This window comes from Tachysurus vachellii, chromosome 12 (assembly GCF_030014155.1).
Source record: "Tachysurus vachellii isolate PV-2020 chromosome 12, HZAU_Pvac_v1, whole genome shotgun sequence".
Classification (NCBI taxonomy): Eukaryota; Metazoa; Chordata; class Actinopteri; order Siluriformes; family Bagridae; genus Tachysurus; species Tachysurus vachellii.
The window spans coordinates 10,324,195-10,346,248 of record NC_083471.1 but is presented as its reverse complement, the minus strand read 5'-3'; the positions used below and the strand labels follow the sequence as shown (position 1 = coordinate 10,346,248).

Below are 22,054 nucleotides of genomic sequence, written 5' to 3'. Positions count from 1 at the left end.
CACGCACTACGTACAATTTTCCAGAGATGGACCGGGGGGAGGAAACCAGAGTACGGAGGAAACCCCCGAGGCACGGGGAGAACATGCAAACTCACACACACAAGGCGGAGGCGGGAATCGAACCCCCAACCCTGGAGGTGTAAGGTAAACGTGCTAACCACTAAGCCACCGTGCCCCCCAGGCCAAGTTGGCTAAGTTGGCCAATATTTATTTATCTATTTATACACATTATTTATTTATTTATACACACCTCTGTGTATTCTTCTTGTAGTAAGAATACATGCATGAGTGACCATGCAGCATTAAGAATGATCGCTACAGATTATACACATGCCATGGTTGACCATTAGGGGGCTCTTATTCTATAAAGTAAACATTGCGTTGATCTGGAGCTGAAGAGGAAATAATCTGTAAACCAAACCAAGCAGTTTAAAGGACAGTAATTCATGAAAAACGTCTTTTTATAAAGCTGAGAAAACACTACCACAGAATCTTATTTTACATATTTGAAGATATTTTTTACCCTGAATGATGTGTGTTGGCCAACTGTTAGGAGCTCTAAATTAGGAAAAACAGTTTCCTCACATTCATTCATTCTACTACCGCTTATCCGAACTACCTCAGGTCACGGGGAGCCTGTGCCTATCTCAGGCGTCATCGGGCATCAAGGCAGGATACACCCTGGACGGAGGTGCCAACCCATCACAGGGCACACACACACACTCTCATTCACTCACGCGATCACACACTACGGACAATTTTCCAGAGATGCCAATCAACCTACCATGCATGTCTTTGGACCGGGGGAGGAAACCGGAGTCCCCGGAGGAAACCCCCGAGGCACGGGGAGAACATGCAAACTCCACACACACAAGGTGGAGGCGGGAATCGAACCCCCAACCCTGGAGGTGTGAGGCGAACGTGCTAACCACTAAGCCACCGTGCCCCCCAGGATTTCTCTATCATTTATTATGTTAGATTTTATTATGTTAGATTTATTATGTGTTATGAACAACGCTGTATTGTGTAGCAGCTGATACACAACATGCATATTGTGAAAATGATATCTTCTGTGTCAAGTTACCATCCTGTTCACATTGAAGGGTCGATTCACTGATTCATGGCTTTGAACAACAACGTCACAGCCAGGAGTCGATTCCTCACATTGTATGAATACATGTAAAATGCAAGATCACTACATTGGAGTGTTTCAGTTAGCGAGGCAACAAGCGGCTCCAGAACAATATTACATGTATTCTGAAATTTAAATGAATTGAACAAATCAGGGGTTGACATACAGATAAAAATAAACTTGTGTGTGCAGGATCACATTACTTCAAATTTAGTGATGGTTGGAAAATGTTTATTTTCCAGATATTTACTGTTGTTTAATGCTTAAGTAGTGTTTTGTTTAAATTCCTCTATGTGTGTTTATAAGCCACAATCGTTGCTGGGTAAAGCAGTTCAAACATGTATTGTCTCTACTGAATCAAAACTGTCTCAAAAGCAAAATAAAACCCACTTCCTCACATCACAGAAACTCTACTGCCACCTATAGGTTCAGTCCTGAATTGTAAAAGACATAAACACATAAATAATGCTGGAGACCTGTATGCACTTCATTTATACTTATTGTATTTGTACTACTTGGAGTCCCATAAATAAGAAGAAAACTTCAGCCTTCTGCAAAAAAAAAAAGCTCTAAAATCTGTTATATTATCCTCCAGAGCAAACGTCTTAATTGATCATTTATAGGAACTCTCTACAAGATATCACCTGATTCTGAATTACATTTATATTTTTACATAAAAATGAGTCACATGACTTTTTGAATGTAAAAAGGTTCCTTTATGAATCAGAATGTACAGGCATACAACATGATATAAAGATTAAAAAAGAATGATGTGCAAACCCAAAATGAACAAGATATGAAAAATATATCATATTGTGAACAGGAGGCATCATGTGATAGGTTTAAGATTTAAAAACATGCTGTTTGGACCAAACTCTTACTATACACTGTTATAAGCTAACAGTTCCTCACTTCTACAGGTGTTTACTGTTGATATTACACACATTTTTACATTTTCGATGTTTGATTGCAAAAAATGCTAATGAGACTAAACAATGTGGAAATTATTGCTGTTGTATTTTTTTTATTTTATATGAATTTTTTATTTTATTTATTTATATATAAAAAAAATTAGGTTAACCCAGTACATCATGAAAACCTTGTGTTTCCTCAAGAGCAGAAAATGCAAGAAAAATATTTATCACTACTTGACTGTTGTTGTCTTTGGTATTTCCTTTCTGCAAACTTATGATGTCTTTATTGTTTTTCTGAATGCTCAACAACATCCATATTATCTCCAGACACATCCCTGAGAAAGAATGCTGAAAATGACTTGACTTAAATATACAATAAAAAATTCATTAAAATAAAGTCTGTATGAAGTGCCTACAGCCGACGTGGACTTCCTCTCCTGTATAGTGACTGGAGTGCACTTGGTCTCCTGTTCTGATGATGGTCTGTTTCCAGTCCTCTGTCTTCTGTTCTGTGTCTGATCTCTCTGTGATTTTTCTATCTATACTGTAGTTGCAGTGCAGCTCTGTGGTTTAGTCCAGTTCTAGCTTGAGTTAAAACTGTTTCTGTTCTTCAGCGGCTCCATCATTTCCACCACGTGTTCTCTGGAGCCTCTGTTCAGCTCGATTACACGAGGAACCACTGTGGACCAGCGATCTGTAACACACACACACACACACACACACACACACGAGTACAGTTAATTAATAGTGTGTGTTTTGTAAAAAAAAATCTGAGGTTTATTCTTTCTGCTCGATTAAACAGAGGCTCCAGTAGAAGGTACTTGTGGCTCAAATAGTGACCTGAAGCAAATTACTTCAGTTAAAACATGATCATATAGAAAGTGGAGCCGTTTTTGATTTATTTAGGTACTTTATTTATAGGAAAAAAATCCCAAAGGTTTAAATGTTTTAATGATGGTGCTGAATGTGCCCCTAAGATCAAATCTGGTGTCTTAGAGCTCTTTGGACCTGGTTCATAGTTTTGCTGACATTAATACATCAGTATATATTGTTATGGCGGAGCTTGTACCATCGCCTTTAAAAGATAAATTAGCGCTCCTCCTGCTACTGCCACAGCGGTGCTGAATGGACAGCGCCATTTCAGCACCACGTATGTTTTGGATAGCTGACGACCGGCAGGCCGCCTGGAAGTCACCTCCTGCTGCCAAGCCTCCTTGGTCCCGCCTCACGGCCAGCGCCGCTGTCCTCTAAGCTGAAACTTTGACTAAATACTCTTTTTTTTCTCAGTTCTTTTGTTTCTTTTGGAGATGAATCTGGCCTGTGTTTGGGCTTTTAAATGAAGCTAGCTGGCTAACTGATCAAGCATTTCTCCTTGGTTCACTGAAGTTAATGATAATCTGTTCTCTGTTCTTGACCTTAAACTGATCCTGTACTGTCTGTGTTCTGCCTTGCAGCCTTTTCTACAATATCAAAACACAAAATATAATAAAATAAATCATATACGAAATATCATTTAAATATCATCATATCACGAAATAAAATAAATCATACAAAAATATCATTTCAGAAATTCCTGTTTGAAATAGACCAGAAAAATGATCAAAAATGTTTTGGTGACTCATAATTAGCTACATAACTGTTCTGATTGTACAGTTCACAGTTCAGGAGTATTTGTTACCTTGTTACAGGTACAGTTTGCATATCGTCCAAACCGCTCCACGGACGATGCCATTGCCACGGCCCTTCAATAAAGACACGTACGTACGAATGCTGTTCATAGACTTTAGTTTAGCATTCAATACCATCATCCCCCAGCACCTGATTGGGAAGCTGAGCCTGCTGGGACTGAACACCTCCCTCTACAAATGGATCTTGGACTTCCTGACTGGGAGACCTCAGTCAGTCCAGATTGGGAACAGCATCTCCAGCACCAGCATACTGAACACTGGACAGAGTTCCCACTCTTTTTCAGAGATCATTTTCCAGGACTTTTCCAGGACAGTTCAAATTTAGCAAAAAAAGACAAGGATCACAGATTCACGGCCTAAATATGTTCTTCTTTTCAGAAGTCTTAAAAACAGCGTACATTTTATGGCTATTACTTAACTATACTTTTAAAGACAATTTGTCATGTGAATGAAATTTCAACATTTATAAAATAATAAGGCAGCACATATTAATACCCTTTCCTTTCTCAGGCCAATGCCGTCATGCATGCTTTAGTTTGCTGTGCATTCCCCTTGCACATGATATTCAGATTAACAAGGTTAATATAATCTGCTTCCCGTCACCATTTGCTGAAAACATTCGAGCACTTAAACCATTCCTAGCACCTGAAACCACCAACACATGACAGCATCATCCGTCACAGCGAGATTAAACAGCATAACAAAAACCTGACAAAACTCAGCGTCCCTGAACAGAGCGCTTTCTGTTACTAACGTTAATTGTTTCGACCAGTTGTAAACTGTTCTTTAAATGATCAAGAACATTTAAAAATAATAATTTTCCAGGACAACAAGATTTTTTCCAGGACAATTTATGTTTTCTCTCATTTTCCATGTGTTTTCCAGGACTGGAACATTGGTCATTAATTTTCCAGGATTTCCAGGTTTTCCAGGACGTGTGGGAACCCTGCTGGAGCCCCTCAGGGCTGCATGCTCAGTCCACTGCTGTTCACTCTGCTGACTCACGACTGTGCAGCAACAAGAATGATGAGTCAGCATAAAGAGAGTGCAACATCTAACTGCCTTGTGTAGAGCCAACAACCTGTCTCTAAATGTTGAGAAAACTGAAGAGATAGTTGTTGACTTCTGGAGAGCACAGAATGACCACTCTCCACTGAACATCGACGGATCATCTTCAGGAGCACCAAATTTCTTGGTGTTCATCTAGTGGAGAACTTCACCTGGTCACTCAACACCAGCTCCATCACCAAGAAAGCCCAGCAGCATCTCTACTACTTATGAAGGCTGAGAAAGGCACATCTCCCTCCCCACCCTGACCATGTTCTACAGAAGGACCATTGAGAGCATTCTGAGCAGCTGCATCACTGTCTGGTTTTGCGGATAGTGAGGACCGCTGAGAAAATCATTGGAGTCTCCTTCCCTCCATCAGGGACATTTACACCACACGCTGCATCCACAAAATCAACAGCATTGTGGATGAACCCACACACCCCTCACCCAACTGCCGTCTGGAAAAAGGTACAGAAGCATTCGGGCCCTCACGACTAGACTGTGTAGCAGTTTCTTTCCACAAGCCACCAGACTCCTTAATAAATGAACTGTACTAAGCACAACACACACACACACACACACATCAACTGTACATATATTAAATACACACACTTCCTATATATATCCATCGATCTGGTTAAATTCTGTTTTTTGCACACTTTTTTGCTATTTGCACATGCTGTCTGACATTTCAGTCGTTTGCTGTTTTGCACAATCCTTCACAATAACTCATCTTCTGTCTATTCTCTCTTGTATAATGTGTTTGTGTATTGTCTTGTAATATTTTGTTTGCACTGTCTTTTGTCCTGCACTGTCTCGTCTGTCTTGTTTGTCCTGTCCTGCACTGTTTGCTCCAGGTTGCACAGATGCACTTTATGTGGCTAGGACTAACTTACAAGTCCTTAGCTCTGTCTCTGTTTTATGTAGCACCTTGATCCTGGAGAAACGTCTTATTTCACTGTGTACTCCAACAGCTATATATAATTGAAATGACAATAAAAGCTTCTTAACGACTATTTCTGATCATTCTATTCCACCAATATTGAATGTGAAGTTTTCCCAAAAACATGGTCTTGTGTTTCTGGGCTTTGTGGAGTGGAATGTATCTGTGCTGGGTTTTGAATGAAAATGCCCCAGATTAACTGAGATGTGGGAGGAGCCGGTAACTGAATCAACAGAATCAATTGCCTTAGAAAACGTGTGTGTGTGTGTGTGTGTGTGTGTGTGTGTGTGTGTGTGTGTGTAAGAGAGAGCGAGAGAGCAAGCCCTACCTCGTCGCAGTCGTCTTGTGTTGCCATGTGTGTGTTCATTTTGCTCTTTGAGTCCTGGATCCTCATTAATGATTCCCAGATTGTGGTTCCAGTCTGACCATTTCACCTCATCCACTCTGGAGGAAATCAAATAAACCCTCACTGGATTTTCTAACTTTATGAGGACAATTCATTAACATGATGATGACTGTGGCTAATTAACGCTCTGCTTTTACCACATTTGTAAATACAAGCTAAATATTTACTTGTGAGGACAATGTGAATATAACTGTCTACATAACTGTAGGAGGACCTTCAGTCATGTTTGGGACGCACCTGAAGCACCAGCGTTTATCAGGCGTCCCGTCCCAGTTCTTGCCCACTGTTACCATTTCACCCACACGGAACTTTTTGCGCAGACACACAGGTAAAGAGCGCTCGATGTCTAGGATCGTTGTGGCCCACTGAGGATCACACAGACAGTTCAGTGTGATCAGCGAAAGTTTTCATCAAGTCAACCTCTTTAAAACATAATAAAGTGTTCAGCAAATTTGGACAGAAAATGCTGATCATTAACATCGGTCAGTAATGTTTCCAGATTCTCCTGGTGTGTCATTGTGTAGCTCACGCCAAGTTCACCTGCAGCTTCCAGATCTTCTTGCTCTGTTTGGACACCTTAGTGACGGTCTGACCCATCAGAGCGATCAGCATGTTGAGCAGGAGCACAAAGGACAGCACAATGTAAGTGACAGCAAGGATGAGGCAGACAGCTGGGTATTGCATCCCCTGGAGCATTTCTTCCAGGTTTCCCAGCCCGATGGTCAGTTTGAACAGGTCCAGCAGAAAGGTGCTGAAAGCTACTGTGTCTCTGCAGTATGACTTTACTGTGATGTCCCAGGTAGTGTCTGTGGTGTTGGGGGGACACGGATTGAGCAGAGACACCAGAGCTAACGGAGAAGAGAACAGTCAAGAAAACGAGAGTTAGTGTTGTCTGTGCTAAATAACTGTATTATTTATAATGTGCATCATTGTTATCCTTACCTGAGGCGTAGCCGATCATGAAGAGGACGTAGACCAACAAGAAGCGAAACAGATCTTTAAACAGAATCTACACCATATAATAAAACAGTGAGGGAGCAGAACATCATGCATTAATAATACATAAAGCAACAAATAATAACAAGCAGAGATTTTAATGGATTAAGGTAAATGGTCCAAAAGTCTGTTTCCTTCAACTTTGACCAAAATAAACCTGCAAAACGCTTTTTACTGTACAATTTATGCTCCAACACGATTGTTTTTGTGTGCACAAACATGAAGAACTCCCTCTAGTGGCCACTTTGAGTGAGCTCACATCAGACAGAAGTAGGTTCCTTCCCAAAGCTTCCGTTCAACATATGTGACGATAATACAGTGTTAATCCTGACAAACGATTGTAATTAAAAGAAATTAAAAGATCATCAATAATCCACTTTGGTCCACACAAAATACACAGATATCACCAGATTTCAGCAATTATGACTCCTGACAAACTGTTATCTGACCTGAATTGGATTTGCAGATGATCTTTTGTGTTTTGGAGAACTCAAGGAACCAGTTTGAACCAGATTGTTGTTTGTAGGATTCAAGGCTCATAAGATATTGAGCAGAAAGTGAAACTCTGAGCCTTAGCACCATCATTGGAGCTGACTGGGGCTACTGACCTGACCTACTGACCTGCTTTTATGTCTTTTATGACTTACAGTTAGGTTTCTATTTTCATTTATCCTAACAATTACACTGGAGTTCCAGTTGCTGGGTTGACTGGATTTTAACCTGGATTTAGTTACCCTATCCAAACCACCAGGGGGCATCTTCACCTTAATTTTAACCACTTCACTTCATGTGACTCCTGCACTGTGTTTATTTTGGATAGGTATCTTCAGTCTTGTCCTGTCCTTTTTTTGCCTTTAAATCTTTTTTATCTTGATGTTTTTTTCTGATAGCTGGACATTTGATCCTGCTGTGTTTTGAACAGTGTTTGGTGTGGAAGTTGTTTGTTACAGAAACACTGTATTAACCCACTGCTGACGTGATCAGTGGATATTAATATCAAGATTAGTACATCATTTCATTATGGCATTGAACTAAGATTAAAGAAAATAACTTGTGATAGTAAAAAAACAGTAAAATATTCCAACAAAACATTGTATAACTTCATTGTTATAAAATATGACCTAATTCATATGATTTAAGTAATTTACCTATTAAATTCTTATTATTCATTCATTCATTCATTCATTCATTCATTTTCTACCGCTTATCCGAACTACTTCGGCCAGGTCTCAGATCTCAGGTGTCATCGGGCATCAAGGCAGGATACACCCTGGACGGAGTGCCAACCCATCGCAGGGTACACACACACTCTCATTCACTCACACACTCTGGACAATTTTCCAGAGATGCCATTCAACCTACCATGCATGTCTTTGGACCGGTGGAGGAAACCGGAGTACCCGGAGGAAACCCCCGAGGCACCTTCGAGGGTGGGGGTTGGGGGGGTGAGGCGAACGTGCTAACCACTAAGCCACCGTGCCCCCCATAATTGTTATTAAATATATAAAATTTATATAGCTTATTATGTGAATGATTAACAATACTGTGTGTGCGTGTACCTTCTGGATCATGATGCTGTATGTGCCAGTGAGTTTGAAGCCTCTGGTGAAATAGAGTGTGTTCATCCATCCTAAGACCAGCGCACACACCATCACCATCACGTAGTGCTGCACTCCAGCCAGATACAGAGCCACCGTCACCAACACCAGCACTGAGTACAGAAAACTACCCACAAACACACACATGTCATAAAGTGTGTGTATATGTATCTCTCTCTCTCTATCGGATGTGTGTGTGTGTTTGTGTCTTACTAGAGGAGTTGAAAGGATCCATCAATAAACAAAGAGCTGACTGCTGGACATTTCTTCAGAAACAGGTCCTTTATCTGAAAGAGAGAAAGAAATTCCAGCAGCAGTAAAACAAAAGTAATAAAACACTAGAGGAGTTTAAGGATGGAATTTGCCAAAAAATGCTATCGTATAATCCCGTTCAATCTAAATCAGTCAGGGCATGTGTCTTGTGTTAACGTCTATAGGTTTGTATGGGAACATCAGGACTAGTGTAGCTCCTTCCACTGTAGAGAAATCATCATGGGTTTGGGGATGGCTTTCTTTCTGAGTCTGGCTTTTCTCTAGGTTTCCTCCTCATATGGACTTGGGGAGTTTATTCTTGCCACCGTCACCTCTGACCTGGTCTTTATGGAGAAACTAAAGACTACATCCTGGAGTAGAACTACACTGAATTGAGTTTGAGTTTAGCAATTGTGTGGTGTGATGAACTGAATGTTTGATATCCTTTAAAGCTTATTCACTTGTGAGAGTATATATATTGTGTGTGTGTGTGTGTGTGTGTGTGAGAGAGAGAGAGAAAGAGACTCACGTTACTTATGAAGAAAAACAGTCCAGAGCCGACAGTGATCAGTTCTCCTGCCAGACGCAGTTTATCTCCTGTCGTTACGTATGGATACGGAGGCTGAGGAGGGATTTCAACCATTAACACAAACACTGTGTGTGTGCATGTTTGTGTGTGTGTGTGTGTGTGTGTGTTTTTGGTGCTCACCGTGCTTCCTGAAGGACGGTAGTAGGCGACGAGTGTGAAGGCGATCATGGTGATGAGGTACGACACCACACTGATGTAAAACGTCATGGAGGCAAATTTCTGCCATTTTGCCCTCAGCAGCTCATTAATTGGCTCCACAGCCAACATCTCATGACGGTTCTGCATAAGCAATATCATTACACGTGAACATGAGTAGAAATTCCTTGCTTTGTCCCTGTGCCTTAAAAAGACGTCAGTTTATTAAATGTTTTGTCTTGATTTTTATTTGTTTTCTGTTTGTTTGTTTGTTTAAAAACATTTCAGAATTCTCATATTATGAATTTTCGACAAAATGATTTTCTCTGATTCAAAAAAATGTTCTTTTCACCAAATCTGTCAAGGCTTCATTTTTTTTTGCCCCTCTTCTGGGTGCTGCCCATGTTTGGGGTTGACCACAGCACACCATCCTGATCCACACATTTGAATATTGGCACAAGTTTTCACACTGACGGAATCCTTACACAACTCTCCCCAGTTTATCTGAGCTGAGACCAACACTGGGAGTCAATCTGCAGCAGTGAGAGCAGAGAAGCCTCACCACTAGTCCTCCAGGGACACACTGTCTGTACTTAATAACCCTTAGGTTTTCACTTCTCATTAGTTTTTTTAAACCATCCCCTCGTTTACTGAGTACAGACTTGTGAATGATGAGAATAAATCTTAAAAGTGTCCTCTGTCTCAAGTCTCAGCTCTCTATTGTCTTCATAAAGGAGCTATAAATATAAAACCCAACTGAAATAAACAGCTGGATTTCTGTTTCTTTAAGGTCTTGAGTTTTACATTTTTTTCACTCCTGTGTATTTGTGTTTCTCATCAGTTACCTCGATCCTGCTGTTATAGACGAGGATCTCCAGCACAGAGACGTCCTCGCCGCAGGTGTCCAGATAAGACAGGTCATAGAGAGACGAGTAAACGGGTCCATACGCCCAGTCCTTAAACTTCCTGCACAGGTGACGCACCTCATCATCTTTTATTTCTCTCCGAATGATGTGCTGAAAAACCTGCAATAGAGAAACATCACACTCAAATTAAAGCATTTAGAGCATCTAATCTTCTCCTCTATGACTGTATATATACTGTACTATACTGTACTCTAACCCACTGACTATACTGCTATCAGTCATCTTTTATATAGCTAAGACACTATACACCAGTAATTATAGCAAATATTAGACTGCAAAACATTTAAACTATGACTGAGTCAGCAATTATGTTTTAAAGCAATCCATCAGTGTATTTATGAGCACAGTTTTAAATCTCTATGTTGCTACAGGTGATACAACTACGAGGTCTCACCCCGATCTTGCCGAGTTTGGCGGCCATCATGAGCGGTGACATGCCGTCATTGTTGAGCACCTGCTCCAGGTTGCTTTCTGGGTAAAGCTTTGCGCTCTTGATAAGCAGCAGGTCGTACATCTTAGTGACGAAACGTGTGTTTTCACGTGTGTTGTCTGCCACGCGCACAAGCGCATGCAGGACCGTGTTGCCACGTGAGTCCTGACGTCGCAGATCTGCTTTCTTGTGGCTGTTCTCGATCAGATATTGTACCATGGCAGGCTGGTTAGTGCAGCTGGCCAATGAGAGAGGGAGCTCACCTGGATAATCACACACAAACACACACACACACACAGTAGTATAAAACACAGCAGTCATACATAAATTCAGTGATGAAGAATTGAAGTTACTGATGCAGTGAACTTTTTATTAAGACAGCCATTTAAAATAAACATTTTTAAGTGGGTGATAAAATCCAAAAGCTGGAGTTAAAATAAAATAAACCTTTCCTGTCTTTGAAGCTTATTCCAGATCTGAGATTCACACTGCTTTATTGTCAGTAAAAATAAAAGGTTGTACTAGCACACTTCTACCAGCAGGAGGCGAACACATTGAGCCTCTAAACAGACGCACCTTTCACATGCTGAGCTGGATTTATTTAGGACATGAAGTCACACTGCTCCTGAAAGACTGAACTGTCCTCCTGCCGTAAGGGTGGAGCAGCTAAAATAAGCTAAGATTCAAGGCCAATAAGTGACCTAATAACATGCTTCACCAATTTGTCCTCAGTCACTTAAAGGTCTTTCTGTAGCTCTCTGGTACTGCACATTTTACTGTTCAGTTCATTAACACATTCCTGTTAAGTAGCTTGAAATATTTCCCCAGAATCCCTGAATTAAAGCACTTTTTGGGTTCTGATCACTGTCCTGATGTCTAACTCCTCTCGTTCATCAACTTCATGTTTTTTTCCACTTTATTCACTTTTCCTCAATAACAATACTGATGTACACAGAGAAGTGAAGATGGAGGTTTACCAAAGTAAAAATATCCCCCCTCTTCTCGGGGCTGGAAGAATCGTCCTCGAGCCTGAGCATGAACATCTGCTTCTTTCTCCACCAGAAGCTCAGTGTAGTGTTTACAGCGTCGCTCGATGGCAATGTGCAGTGCCGTCTGACCTGCAGCACACACACACACAGGGTAAATAAACACCACCAAACAGCAACACTGAAAGAAAACCAAATAAATGACTACGACATCTTTACAGCTAATGAAGAGGTAATACTGAATGACATAAACAGGAAATGACATCAGTGATCTAGACACATTTTGTGATTAATTACCAAAGTGAAGCAGACTAACTCTGCTGCATATACACTATATAACAGCTGTCATTTAAAAATGAAAAGATTTCCAATGCATTGTGGGTAAGTTGTATTTCCTTACAGTGATGACCATGTAACAAACTTCACTTGAGTGAATACCATGTCAGAAAACTGAGCTGTTACTATAGAAACAAGGAGTGCATTAATATAACCCTGTGAGTTTACAGCTGTACTTCTCTCCTGACCACACCTTCTGACCAATCAGGATTCAGCAGCACTGTGGTGTCACCAGAAATATGAAATCGTGGACTGGTGTACACTGCCATATATACACATACACCCTCTAAACCTGAATGAATGGACCTGAATCTCAGGAAGAGAAGTGACATCATCAGACTGGGTGTGTCACTGGGAAACTGGGGTTTGAGCTGGATCAGTGCACCATGAAACACACAGACGTGTGTGTGCTGTTAAGATTAGTGCAGGGTGGAGACTAACGACAACAGCAGCTCTTTCACAAACCCACAAACCACACACACACACACACAAAGACACACAATCACACACACACACAAACATATTCAAGGAATAAAATGCCAGCGTGGCGTTTGTAGGTGAACGCCTTTAAATTCCCACAGAATTGCCTGCATTCGCCTTAAACACTACGCTGCTGCTGGATTCTGAATCCTGATTGGTCGAAAAAGGTGTTGATTAATTCTCTATAACTGAAGCTCTGACAGCAGTGCAGCCACAACTCACAGGTTTATATTACTGCACTCTGGGTGTAATCAGTGATGAGGTGAAGAGTTCTGTTAAAAGCCGTGGGTGTGGCTTTTGCAGCTGTCAGTCTCAGTGACGGGGGTGTGGCTTCTGCACCCAGTACATTCTGCTACTTGGAGATTTCAAATGTATGTTCTTTTTACCTAGTATTGTTACATTAATTTTGGCTGATGATATGTCACCGGTTCCGTGTGCTCTCTCCTTACCCCGGTAGTAGAGGTCTCTGAAGGGCGTGTTGACGAACTCGTGCAGGTTCCCCGTCTGCTCAGCGATGTCCAACAACAGCGGGATGGTGTTGTTCCTCCCACCGTATAAATTCAGCAGAGCTTTCAGAAGACACGTTTTCCCTGTGGACGGCTCTACACAGAAACATACGCAGTCAGATAACGTGTACATGTTACTCGGCAGATCATTTTAATTCTTCTTTCTCTCGCTTATTAAATGTTCTGTAATGACTAAATGTTCTGTAAGAGACTTATCCCACAGGTACATTCTGCAGACAGGAAGTTCACTGGTTCCACAGAGAACTTGAAAGTAAATTCTCACAGGAGCTTGAAGAACGCCGATACACATTTCCAGCTGTGATGATGTCTCTTTTTTTAGATGTTTATTTTATAGACGTCTTTGAAGAGCCACATAAAATTTTCCCCAATTTGTATCATTTCCAAATCATTTAGAATGCCATTAAATCAGATTACATCATCAATCGGCACGATCCAACAAGCATCTTGTGCAGAAAAACAAACACTGTTTAAATTCAAGGGGGTGACAACCTCTGGTCTAAAAGGTCAGACTGGAGCCTCCACTGTTTACTCTTCCAGGGCAGGATGAAATGCCAGAACATGAGTGTGAGACAATTCAGAGCAGAGAAACACTTAGTTGTGACTTTTCACTCCACTTTGATAAGTTCCCACAATCCTTTGAGGCAGGACATGCTCAGTCATAACAGATTACAGACTGACACAGGGGTGAAAGGACAGAGATAAGACAAAATGATATTTCCTGCTAGATGGAATACTGCAGCTTGTGTCTGTTCTGTTAAACATGCGAAAAAGTTCAGAAAGTCAGACGTGCTGATGCCAAAGATAATGATATTTATAAATAACTATTTGTGCTTCCCATGTAAGCTTTAAGACCACAAACACACTGCCTACTGTCTGAGTCCTGTGTTCATATCTTTACACTTCCTGTCTCATCAGTATACTTCCTGCTTCCTGTTTCTGTCCTGTTCTAGCTCTTGTCCAGACCAAACACCTTCAATCATCTCAGTACTGTATGTAAACTAATGAGCCATATTTAGCTTTTTTTCTGCTCACTCTCCCCATGGGTCACTTTGTAGGTGTATTAACATTAAGTCTGTGCTTCACCTTTGAACTCCTCGTCCGTTAGTCTCTTGTTGTGACTCTGCAGGAACTCCAGCAGTCCGTCAAGAGCATCCGGATCTGCCCGAGATACAGCATCGAACAGCAGCGTGCGATTAAACAACTTCAGAACCCTCGGAGTATCCGAGCCGAGCTCATCACAGGGCACCACATTGTCTGTGTTCCTGTGAGAGAATGACACAATGTGAGCAATCTGGTTAATATTCATTTTCAGTTGTGGAACTTTAGAAACAAACAATTAGTACTTCCCAAATCTAGTGTCCTGAAACTAAAGGCTTCCTCGTTTATGATTTACGGTAGATTTCACTCCCTTCAGGATTTTGCTGCAGCTTTTATTTTAATTTATGATGCAACTTGCTCAGTTTTTTTTTGAGCACTGAAACTGCTTAAATCTAAAATCGCAAGCCTTGGGTTATCCTTTAAACTCCCGCAAGTGAAGAGACAAATCTCTCCGCAGAATATTGTGTAATTACTTTCATTTCTGTGATCGCAAAAATCCCAAAATCTGAGATTTATGTTTTATATCTAGATACTAGCAGACGATGCACAAAAGTCATCTTATAATCCTAAACAGATGCTCGTCACTAACTGAGCAGCTTCTTCAATAAACCTGTGTATGAGGAGGAAAAACTCCCAGCCAAACTGTATAAACATTCCCTCAAGAGGTAGCAAGGAAACAACAACACGGGCCGCACCTATAATATAAATACAGCAGTGTAGCTGCAGACATCCTAAACAGCAGCGTATTCACTATTTACTCTTTTAAACAGTGTAACTCCAGCCCTGCTGCTGGAGATCTAGCACCTCTACACACCACCAGATGCATCATACTGGTATCTTTATTGCCTCCAAATATGTTTCATCTGTGAGAAGACTGCTTAGCTACAAAAATCTCGATCATACAGTGTAATTTTAGCTGTTTGTCTTCTGAGGGTTAAGAGAAGAAACAGATCTGATTTACAACTCCAGCTGAGTGAGAATACAGATTATCCACTACACCATAATGCCCTGTTCACTCTAACTGCACATCACACTGCATCATCGTACATCTGTCTGGAATCCTTTTTCCTCCTCACCCCCGAGCAAGCTTCTTCCTGCGCCATTTTGGATTATTGGCAGCGCGATATGTGCCGTAGTCGAACAGCGAGTCCATAGGGGCCTGTTTGGGGCCTGTGTTCCCCGGGGCCTCATAAATGGTGGATTCAAGCAGGTCCATGGGGTTTGTGATGCCCTTCTTGAAGGCTCCCTGGAACTTGTTGCGAAGATTGGGCTTGGTCTCTGTCCGTGTGGCAGCAGGAACAATGTTCTCCTCTGCATCCAGGAGGCCGGCCACCGACGAGAGAGGGAACACTGCTTCCTTGTCCCCTGAAGCATCCTGACTGAGGGAAGTGTTACTGCTAGAAACCGGGTCCGTCTCAGCTCTGACCAGGCGACAGCGTTTTAATAATGTGGTGGAAACCTAGACGCGATTTGAAAAGAAAAATGACAACAAAATAAGCATTATTATATAATGCTGCTGAAAAAGTGTAAACCTCTACACAGCTCCAAAGCAATATAAACACATAGACACGAAAGTAGAGACATAAGAGTTGAGAGCAGAAGGACTGAAGTACAGTGAGTTATTATGAAACAGGGTTATAAAAGGAGAAGAAATTTCCAGATAATGAAGTAATTCCATTGGATTCCATTGAAAAAGAGAAAAAGGAAGTAAAAGTTCATTCTTAATGGTTCCTTGAAAACGTCCCCACAGTGGAAACTTGCCTCATGTTCTCTGTGTTCCCAGGTTTGTTAGCTCACCCAGTTTTACAGTTGTCCTATTCCCTAACTTTCCTGTCTAACAAGTGTTCTGTGTTTCTGATTACCCAGTTATCCGATTTTGCACGTTTAACTGTTTTCTTACTGCTTTGTTTTCCACTTCCCATGTTTTCCAGTTGTCTTAGTTCCTTGTACCACAGTTTCCCTTCTGCTCCAGCTTTCTTACTTGTTTCCCAAGAATAAAATATTATGGTTTCTTGTTTCATACTTACTTTATCTTTCTAACAGGCCACAAAATGATGGAATAACTTTAAAGCAGAGTTCAAGCTTCACAGAAGAGTAAATGTAAAATAAATCAAGATCTTTACCTTTCACTGTCCTTGTGACCTGAGAACATACTGAAAAGACCACTCAGGTTTCTGAATACAGTACTAAAGAATATAGCTGCAAGCAGCGATGACGGGCCTTCGCACGTTTGTTTATCGCTATACGGTGCCTTCCAGAAAACAATGCACGGTGGGCAAGTGCATCAAGTGGGTAAATATCAGTGGACTATTTTATGTTGTTACTGACCCATTTGGGGACTGTAGGTAAATGAAACCCCACATTTTAGACAAATGGGGGCGCTAGTGAGCCACTTAAGAGACACACCTTTGTCTGACCTTTTTGTCCACACTTAACAGCCGACAAATGTGATGTATGTGTCAAATTTCAAGTTAATCAAAGCACACCAAAAGCCTTAAATATGCCTGAAAAAGAAAGCAAAGTTTGACGCTTTGCCATGTGAACAGCGTTCAAGATAGCAAAAATCCCTACGCAATTTATCATCTACAACGTCTAAGCATCATGTTGACCACTTTTGGTTCAATCGCATGAATCCTCTAGGAGGAGTATTTAAAAGTCCATTGCATGCAACTGTGAAAAAATCCACCTTTGTGACTGACACACTTCCTGGTGCCTGTTGGTGGCGCTATGTCCGAGATTCACAATAGACACATCGATGCGATCGGAATCCTTGGCCGAACATACACACCGCGTGTCATCCCAATAAGACATTTTTTGCTTTAGATATTAGACATTTCCTGTTTCTCTGAATTCGCCATAACTTAGTCGCCTCGCCATGGCAGCACCGTTCGAGATATCAAAAATCCCTTCGCAATTTAGCAAGTGCAATGTCTTGGCATCATGTTCACCACTTTTGGTGTCAATCGCATGAATTCCCTAGGAGGAGTATTTAAAAGTTCACCGCATGCACTTATAAAACAATCCAAAATGGCCGACTTCCTGTTGGGCGGAGCTCATAGTTTAGAGCGCGAAAGTTGTTCGGGTCGATGAGATCTATATGCGTACCAACTCTCGTACATGTGCGTACATAATTGCCCGATCTGTGCACCAATGTTTGTTTTTGCATTACAGGGGGCGCTACAGAGCCCCCCTGCCACGCCCGTATTCCAACCTTTGTCCAATCCTAGTGTCGCGCGACTCTGACGTGTGTGCCAAATTTCAAGAGTTTTCGAGCATGTTAAGGGACCCCAATTGGCCAATGTGTGGGAAAAAAAAAAAAAAAAAAAAAAAAAAAAAAAAAAAAAAAAAAAAAATAATACTCCCGAGGAAAAACAATAGGGCTTCGCACCATTCGGTGCTCAGGCCCTAAATATAGCTGCAAGCAGCGATGACGGGCCTTCGCACATTTGTTCATCGCTATACGGTGCCTTCCAGAAAACAATGCACGGTGGGCAAGTGCATCAAGTGGGTAAATATCAGTGGACTATTTTATGTTGTTACTGACCCATTTGGGGACTGTAGGTAAATGAAACCCCACATTATAGAGAAATGGGGGCGCTAGTGAGCCACTTAAGAGACACACCTTTGTCTGACCTTTTTGTCCACACTTAACAGCCGACAAATGTGATGTATGTGTCAAATTTCAAGTTAATACAAGCACGCCAAAAGCCTTAAATATGCCTGAAATAAAAGTAAACTTTGACACGATGCCATGGCAACAGTGTTTGAGATATCAAAAATCCGTTCGCAATTTCGCATCTGCAATATCTCTGCGTCATGGTGGCCAAGTCTGGTCTCAATTGCATGAATCCCCTAGGAGGAGTATTTAAAAGTTTACCGCATGAAGCTGACAAAAAATCCACCTTTGTGACTGACACACTTCCTGGGGCCTGTTGGTGGCGCTATACCCGGGACTCACAATAAGCACATCGATGCGATCGGAATCCTTGGCCGAACATACACACCGCGTGTCATCACAATAAGACATTTTTTGCTTTAGATATTAGACACTTTCTGTTTCTCTGAATTCGCCATAACTTTGTCGCCTCGCCATGGCAGCACCGTTCGAGATATCAAAAATCCCTTCGCAATTTAGCAAGTGCAATGTCTTGGCATCATGTTCACCACTTTTGGTGTCAATCGCATGAATTCCCTAGGAGGAGTATTTAAAAGTTCACCACATGCAACTGTTGTGACTGACACACTTCCTGGCGCCTGTTGGTGGCGCTATGTCCGAGATTCACAATAGGCACATCGATGCGATCGGAATCCTTGGCCGAACATACACACCGCGTGTCATCCCAATAAGACATTTTTTGCTTTAGATATTAGACACTTTCTGTTTCTCTGAATTCGCCATAATTTTGTCGCCTCGCCATGGCAGCACCGTTCGAGATATCGAAACTCACTTCGCAATTTAGCAAGTGCAATGTCTCGGCATCATGTTCACCACTTTTGGTGTCAATCGCATGAATCCTCTAGGAGGAGTATTTAAAAGTTCATTGCATGCAACTGTGAAAAAATCCACCTTTGTGACTGACACACTTCCTGGGGCCTGTTGGTGGCGCTATACCCGGGACTCACAATAAGCACATCGATGCGATCGGAATCCTTGGCCGAACATACACACCGCGTGTCATCACAATAAGACATTTTTTGCTTTAGATATTAGACACTTTCTGTTTCTCTGAATTCGCCATAACTTTGTCGCCTCGCCATGGCAGCACCGTTCGAGATATCAAAAATCCCTTCGCAATTTAGCAAGTGCAATGTCTTGGCATCATGTTCACCACTTTTGGTGTCAATCGCATGAATTCCCTAGGAGGAGTATTTAAAAGTTCACCACATGCAACTGTTGTGACTGACACACTTCCTGGCGCCTGTTGGTGGCGCTATGTCCGAGATTCACAATAGGCACATCGATGCGATCGGAATCCTTGGCCGAACATACACACCGCGTGTCATCCCAATAAGACATTTTTTGCTTTAGATATTAGACACTTCCTGTTTCTCTGAATTCGCCATAACTTTGTCGCCTCGCCATGGCAGCACCGTTCGAGATATCAAAAATCCCTTCGCAATTTAGCAAGTGCAATGTCTTGGCATCATGTTCACAACGTTTGATGTCAATCGCATGAATTCCCTAGGAGGAGTATTTAAAAGTTCACCGCATGCACTTATAAAACAATCCAAAATGGCCGACTTCCTGTTGGGCGGAGCTCATAGTTTAGAGCGCGAAAGTTGTTCGGGTCGATGAGATCTATATGCGTACCAACTCTCGTACATGTGCGTACATAATTGCCCGATCTGTGCACCAATGTTTGTTTTTGCATTACAGGGGGCGCTACAGAGCCCCCCTGCCACGCCCGTATTCCAACCTTTGTCCAATCCTAGTGTCGCGCGACTCTGACGTGTGTGCCAAATTTCAAGAGTTTTCGAGCATGTTAAGGGACCCCAATTGGCCAATGTGTGGGAAAAAAAAAAAAAAAAAAAAAAAAAAATAAAAAAAAAAATAATACTCCCGAGGAAAAACAATAGGGCTTCGCACCATTCGGTGGTCAGGCCCTAATTATGTTATAAACTTCAACAGGACTCCTAAAAGATATCCCTGTTTCTGATGGAAAACACACACACACACACACACTGTTCCTTACCTCATTCATCCCTCAGGTAGTGTGTTCCTGCCAAATTCCTCGTCAGTTGGTTCTGCTACAGGGAGGAGGCCTCCTGCTTGGTCAGAGATTTGGACTAAACTGAAAAAAAACAACAACAGTAAATGTCAACCAGTTAAAAGCTGCCTGAACCTTTTTTGTTGCATGAACACACCATGTTCCCTCTGAAAGGACAGAAAATGAGGAAATGTTTTGGGCCAGGTGTCTGATTCCATTCACAGAGATGAACGGCTGCCTTCCTTATTTTACATGCGGTCACATGTGATTGGTCAGAAGGTTTTGATTAATGTGCTATAGCAGAAGCTCTAACAGTAAAGCAGCTTCACACAGCAGGATTGTGTTAATGTGTTTGTTCTGTCTAACAGTTACATGTATCTGAATACAGACATTTCTGGAAGGAGTCTCCAGTGTCAGCACATTGTTTTATGCTGTTATGCAGTTTTAAAAAAAATAGATGAGTTACGTCTCATTAAAAAATGAGAAGAGAATGGTAAAAAAAAAAAAAAAAAAATGCAAAGCCAATATTTAAATGGGACAACCTAAACTTTTTAAAAATTGTTGGGAAATCTGAAATGTTTTTGTTTTTACTCAATAACACAGAAGTCATGAAATGAACATGTATAACAAAACATGTAAAACAAAGAATAAGAGTGTTGCACAGTGTGTGTCGATGTCATGAGAAGATTGTAAATGAAAGAATTACAGGAAAAGGAAAGGCAATTATCAAGACATCAAATTGACATTTGCATGGACCTACTAGTCAAATGAAAAAACCTATATAAATGCAGAACTTCCCCATTACGTAATGTTTAACAATATAGACATGCTACATGATGCCTCTTTTACAGTTTGAGCTGTGAATCACCAATCATCCAAACTTCAGTGCAGCCGAAGCCTTTCATGTTGATTAACTTCCTGGAAGAGTCTCAACTCATCACAACATTCCTATTCTCTTCCCAGTCTCCCAAACAATCACAAAGACCCTCAGAGACAATGCAATAATCATCTCACTGAGCAAACTCTGTCACTGCTAATCCTGTGGCTTTACAAGCTGGGGATGTTATCGGGAATGATCCTATTCCCAGATCACCTGCTTACTCCATGTTCAGCTACAAACACACAGCTAATCATGTTGGTGCTTGTCTTCAGCTGTTCCCACCACCTAGCTATGGAATCCTGTTTGATAAGTACTCATAAAAACTTCTGATAAACAATGTAGGGGGGGAAAATCTGGTACATTAACCATATATTTTATCGGATTAGACTTCATTGTAATGTTAGACACTTGTTCATATGTACTGGTTTCAACATAACATGTTTACATACAGACACATTTTATTATATTCTAAATCTCAAGCTTTACTAATCTGTTCCGTTTATTTTGAACAAAGGTAGGAGAGCTGGACGTGTTGTCCTCAGGATAAATGTGGCCTTGCTTGATCCTTAGGCTAGAATTTGTGCTGGGTTTTGTTTGCCACAGAGCTGCTAGAAAGTCAGCAAGAACAAGACCTAACTTGTTTTGTGGACTTTCCACATTAAATGACATGGAAGTCATTCATAAATAATGGTGTTGCTCTTTAGTAAACTGCTGTAGTGTGAGAAGAACAAGCACAACAATCAACAACCAGAGGCTAAAAGCCTCTGTGGCTAAAGCCTTTTGTGGCTAAAAGCCTGAAGTGATACTAGTGGGTGATGATTGCTTAATCAACACCCACTAGGAAGACGCACTAGCGGTCGCACACTTCACTTCCTCACTGTGATTGTGTTTATGTCACTCGAAGTACAAAAAACAGTGTAGCTGCTCTATAAGTCATCACTAACCGTTTACTAACATTTACGTCACACAGGATTCAGTGC

General features: G+C 41.4%; 1 protein-coding gene across 1 annotated transcript in view; it reads right to left on the bottom strand.

Moving 5' to 3' along the window:
• Positions 1-1,394: 1,394 nt before the first annotated feature.
• trpv4 (transient receptor potential cation channel, subfamily V, member 4) overlaps positions 1,395-22,054 on the bottom strand; it is a 22,533-nt gene continuing 1,873 nt past the window's right edge. Inside the window, exons 2-17 of the mRNA XM_060883791.1 lie at positions 20,180-20,278; positions 15,563-15,945; positions 14,472-14,650; positions 13,311-13,463; positions 12,037-12,177; positions 11,024-11,322; positions 10,549-10,728; positions 9,689-9,847; positions 9,509-9,601; positions 8,941-9,014; positions 8,689-8,854; positions 7,076-7,142; positions 6,674-6,981; positions 6,371-6,498; positions 6,056-6,171; positions 1,395-2,740 (exon numbers count right to left, since the gene is read on the bottom strand). Of these exons, the coding sequence (XP_060739774.1) occupies positions 2,628-2,740; positions 6,056-6,171; positions 6,371-6,498; positions 6,674-6,981; positions 7,076-7,142; positions 8,689-8,854; positions 8,941-9,014; positions 9,509-9,601; positions 9,689-9,847; positions 10,549-10,728; positions 11,024-11,322; positions 12,037-12,177; positions 13,311-13,463; positions 14,472-14,650; positions 15,563-15,945; positions 20,180-20,188 (2,568 nt within the window). The 5' untranslated portion in view covers positions 20,189-20,278 and the 3' untranslated portion in view covers positions 1,395-2,627. The remainder of the gene's footprint in view (positions 2,741-6,055; positions 6,172-6,370; positions 6,499-6,673; positions 6,982-7,075; positions 7,143-8,688; positions 8,855-8,940; positions 9,015-9,508; positions 9,602-9,688; positions 9,848-10,548; positions 10,729-11,023; positions 11,323-12,036; positions 12,178-13,310; positions 13,464-14,471; positions 14,651-15,562; positions 15,946-20,179; positions 20,279-22,054) is intronic.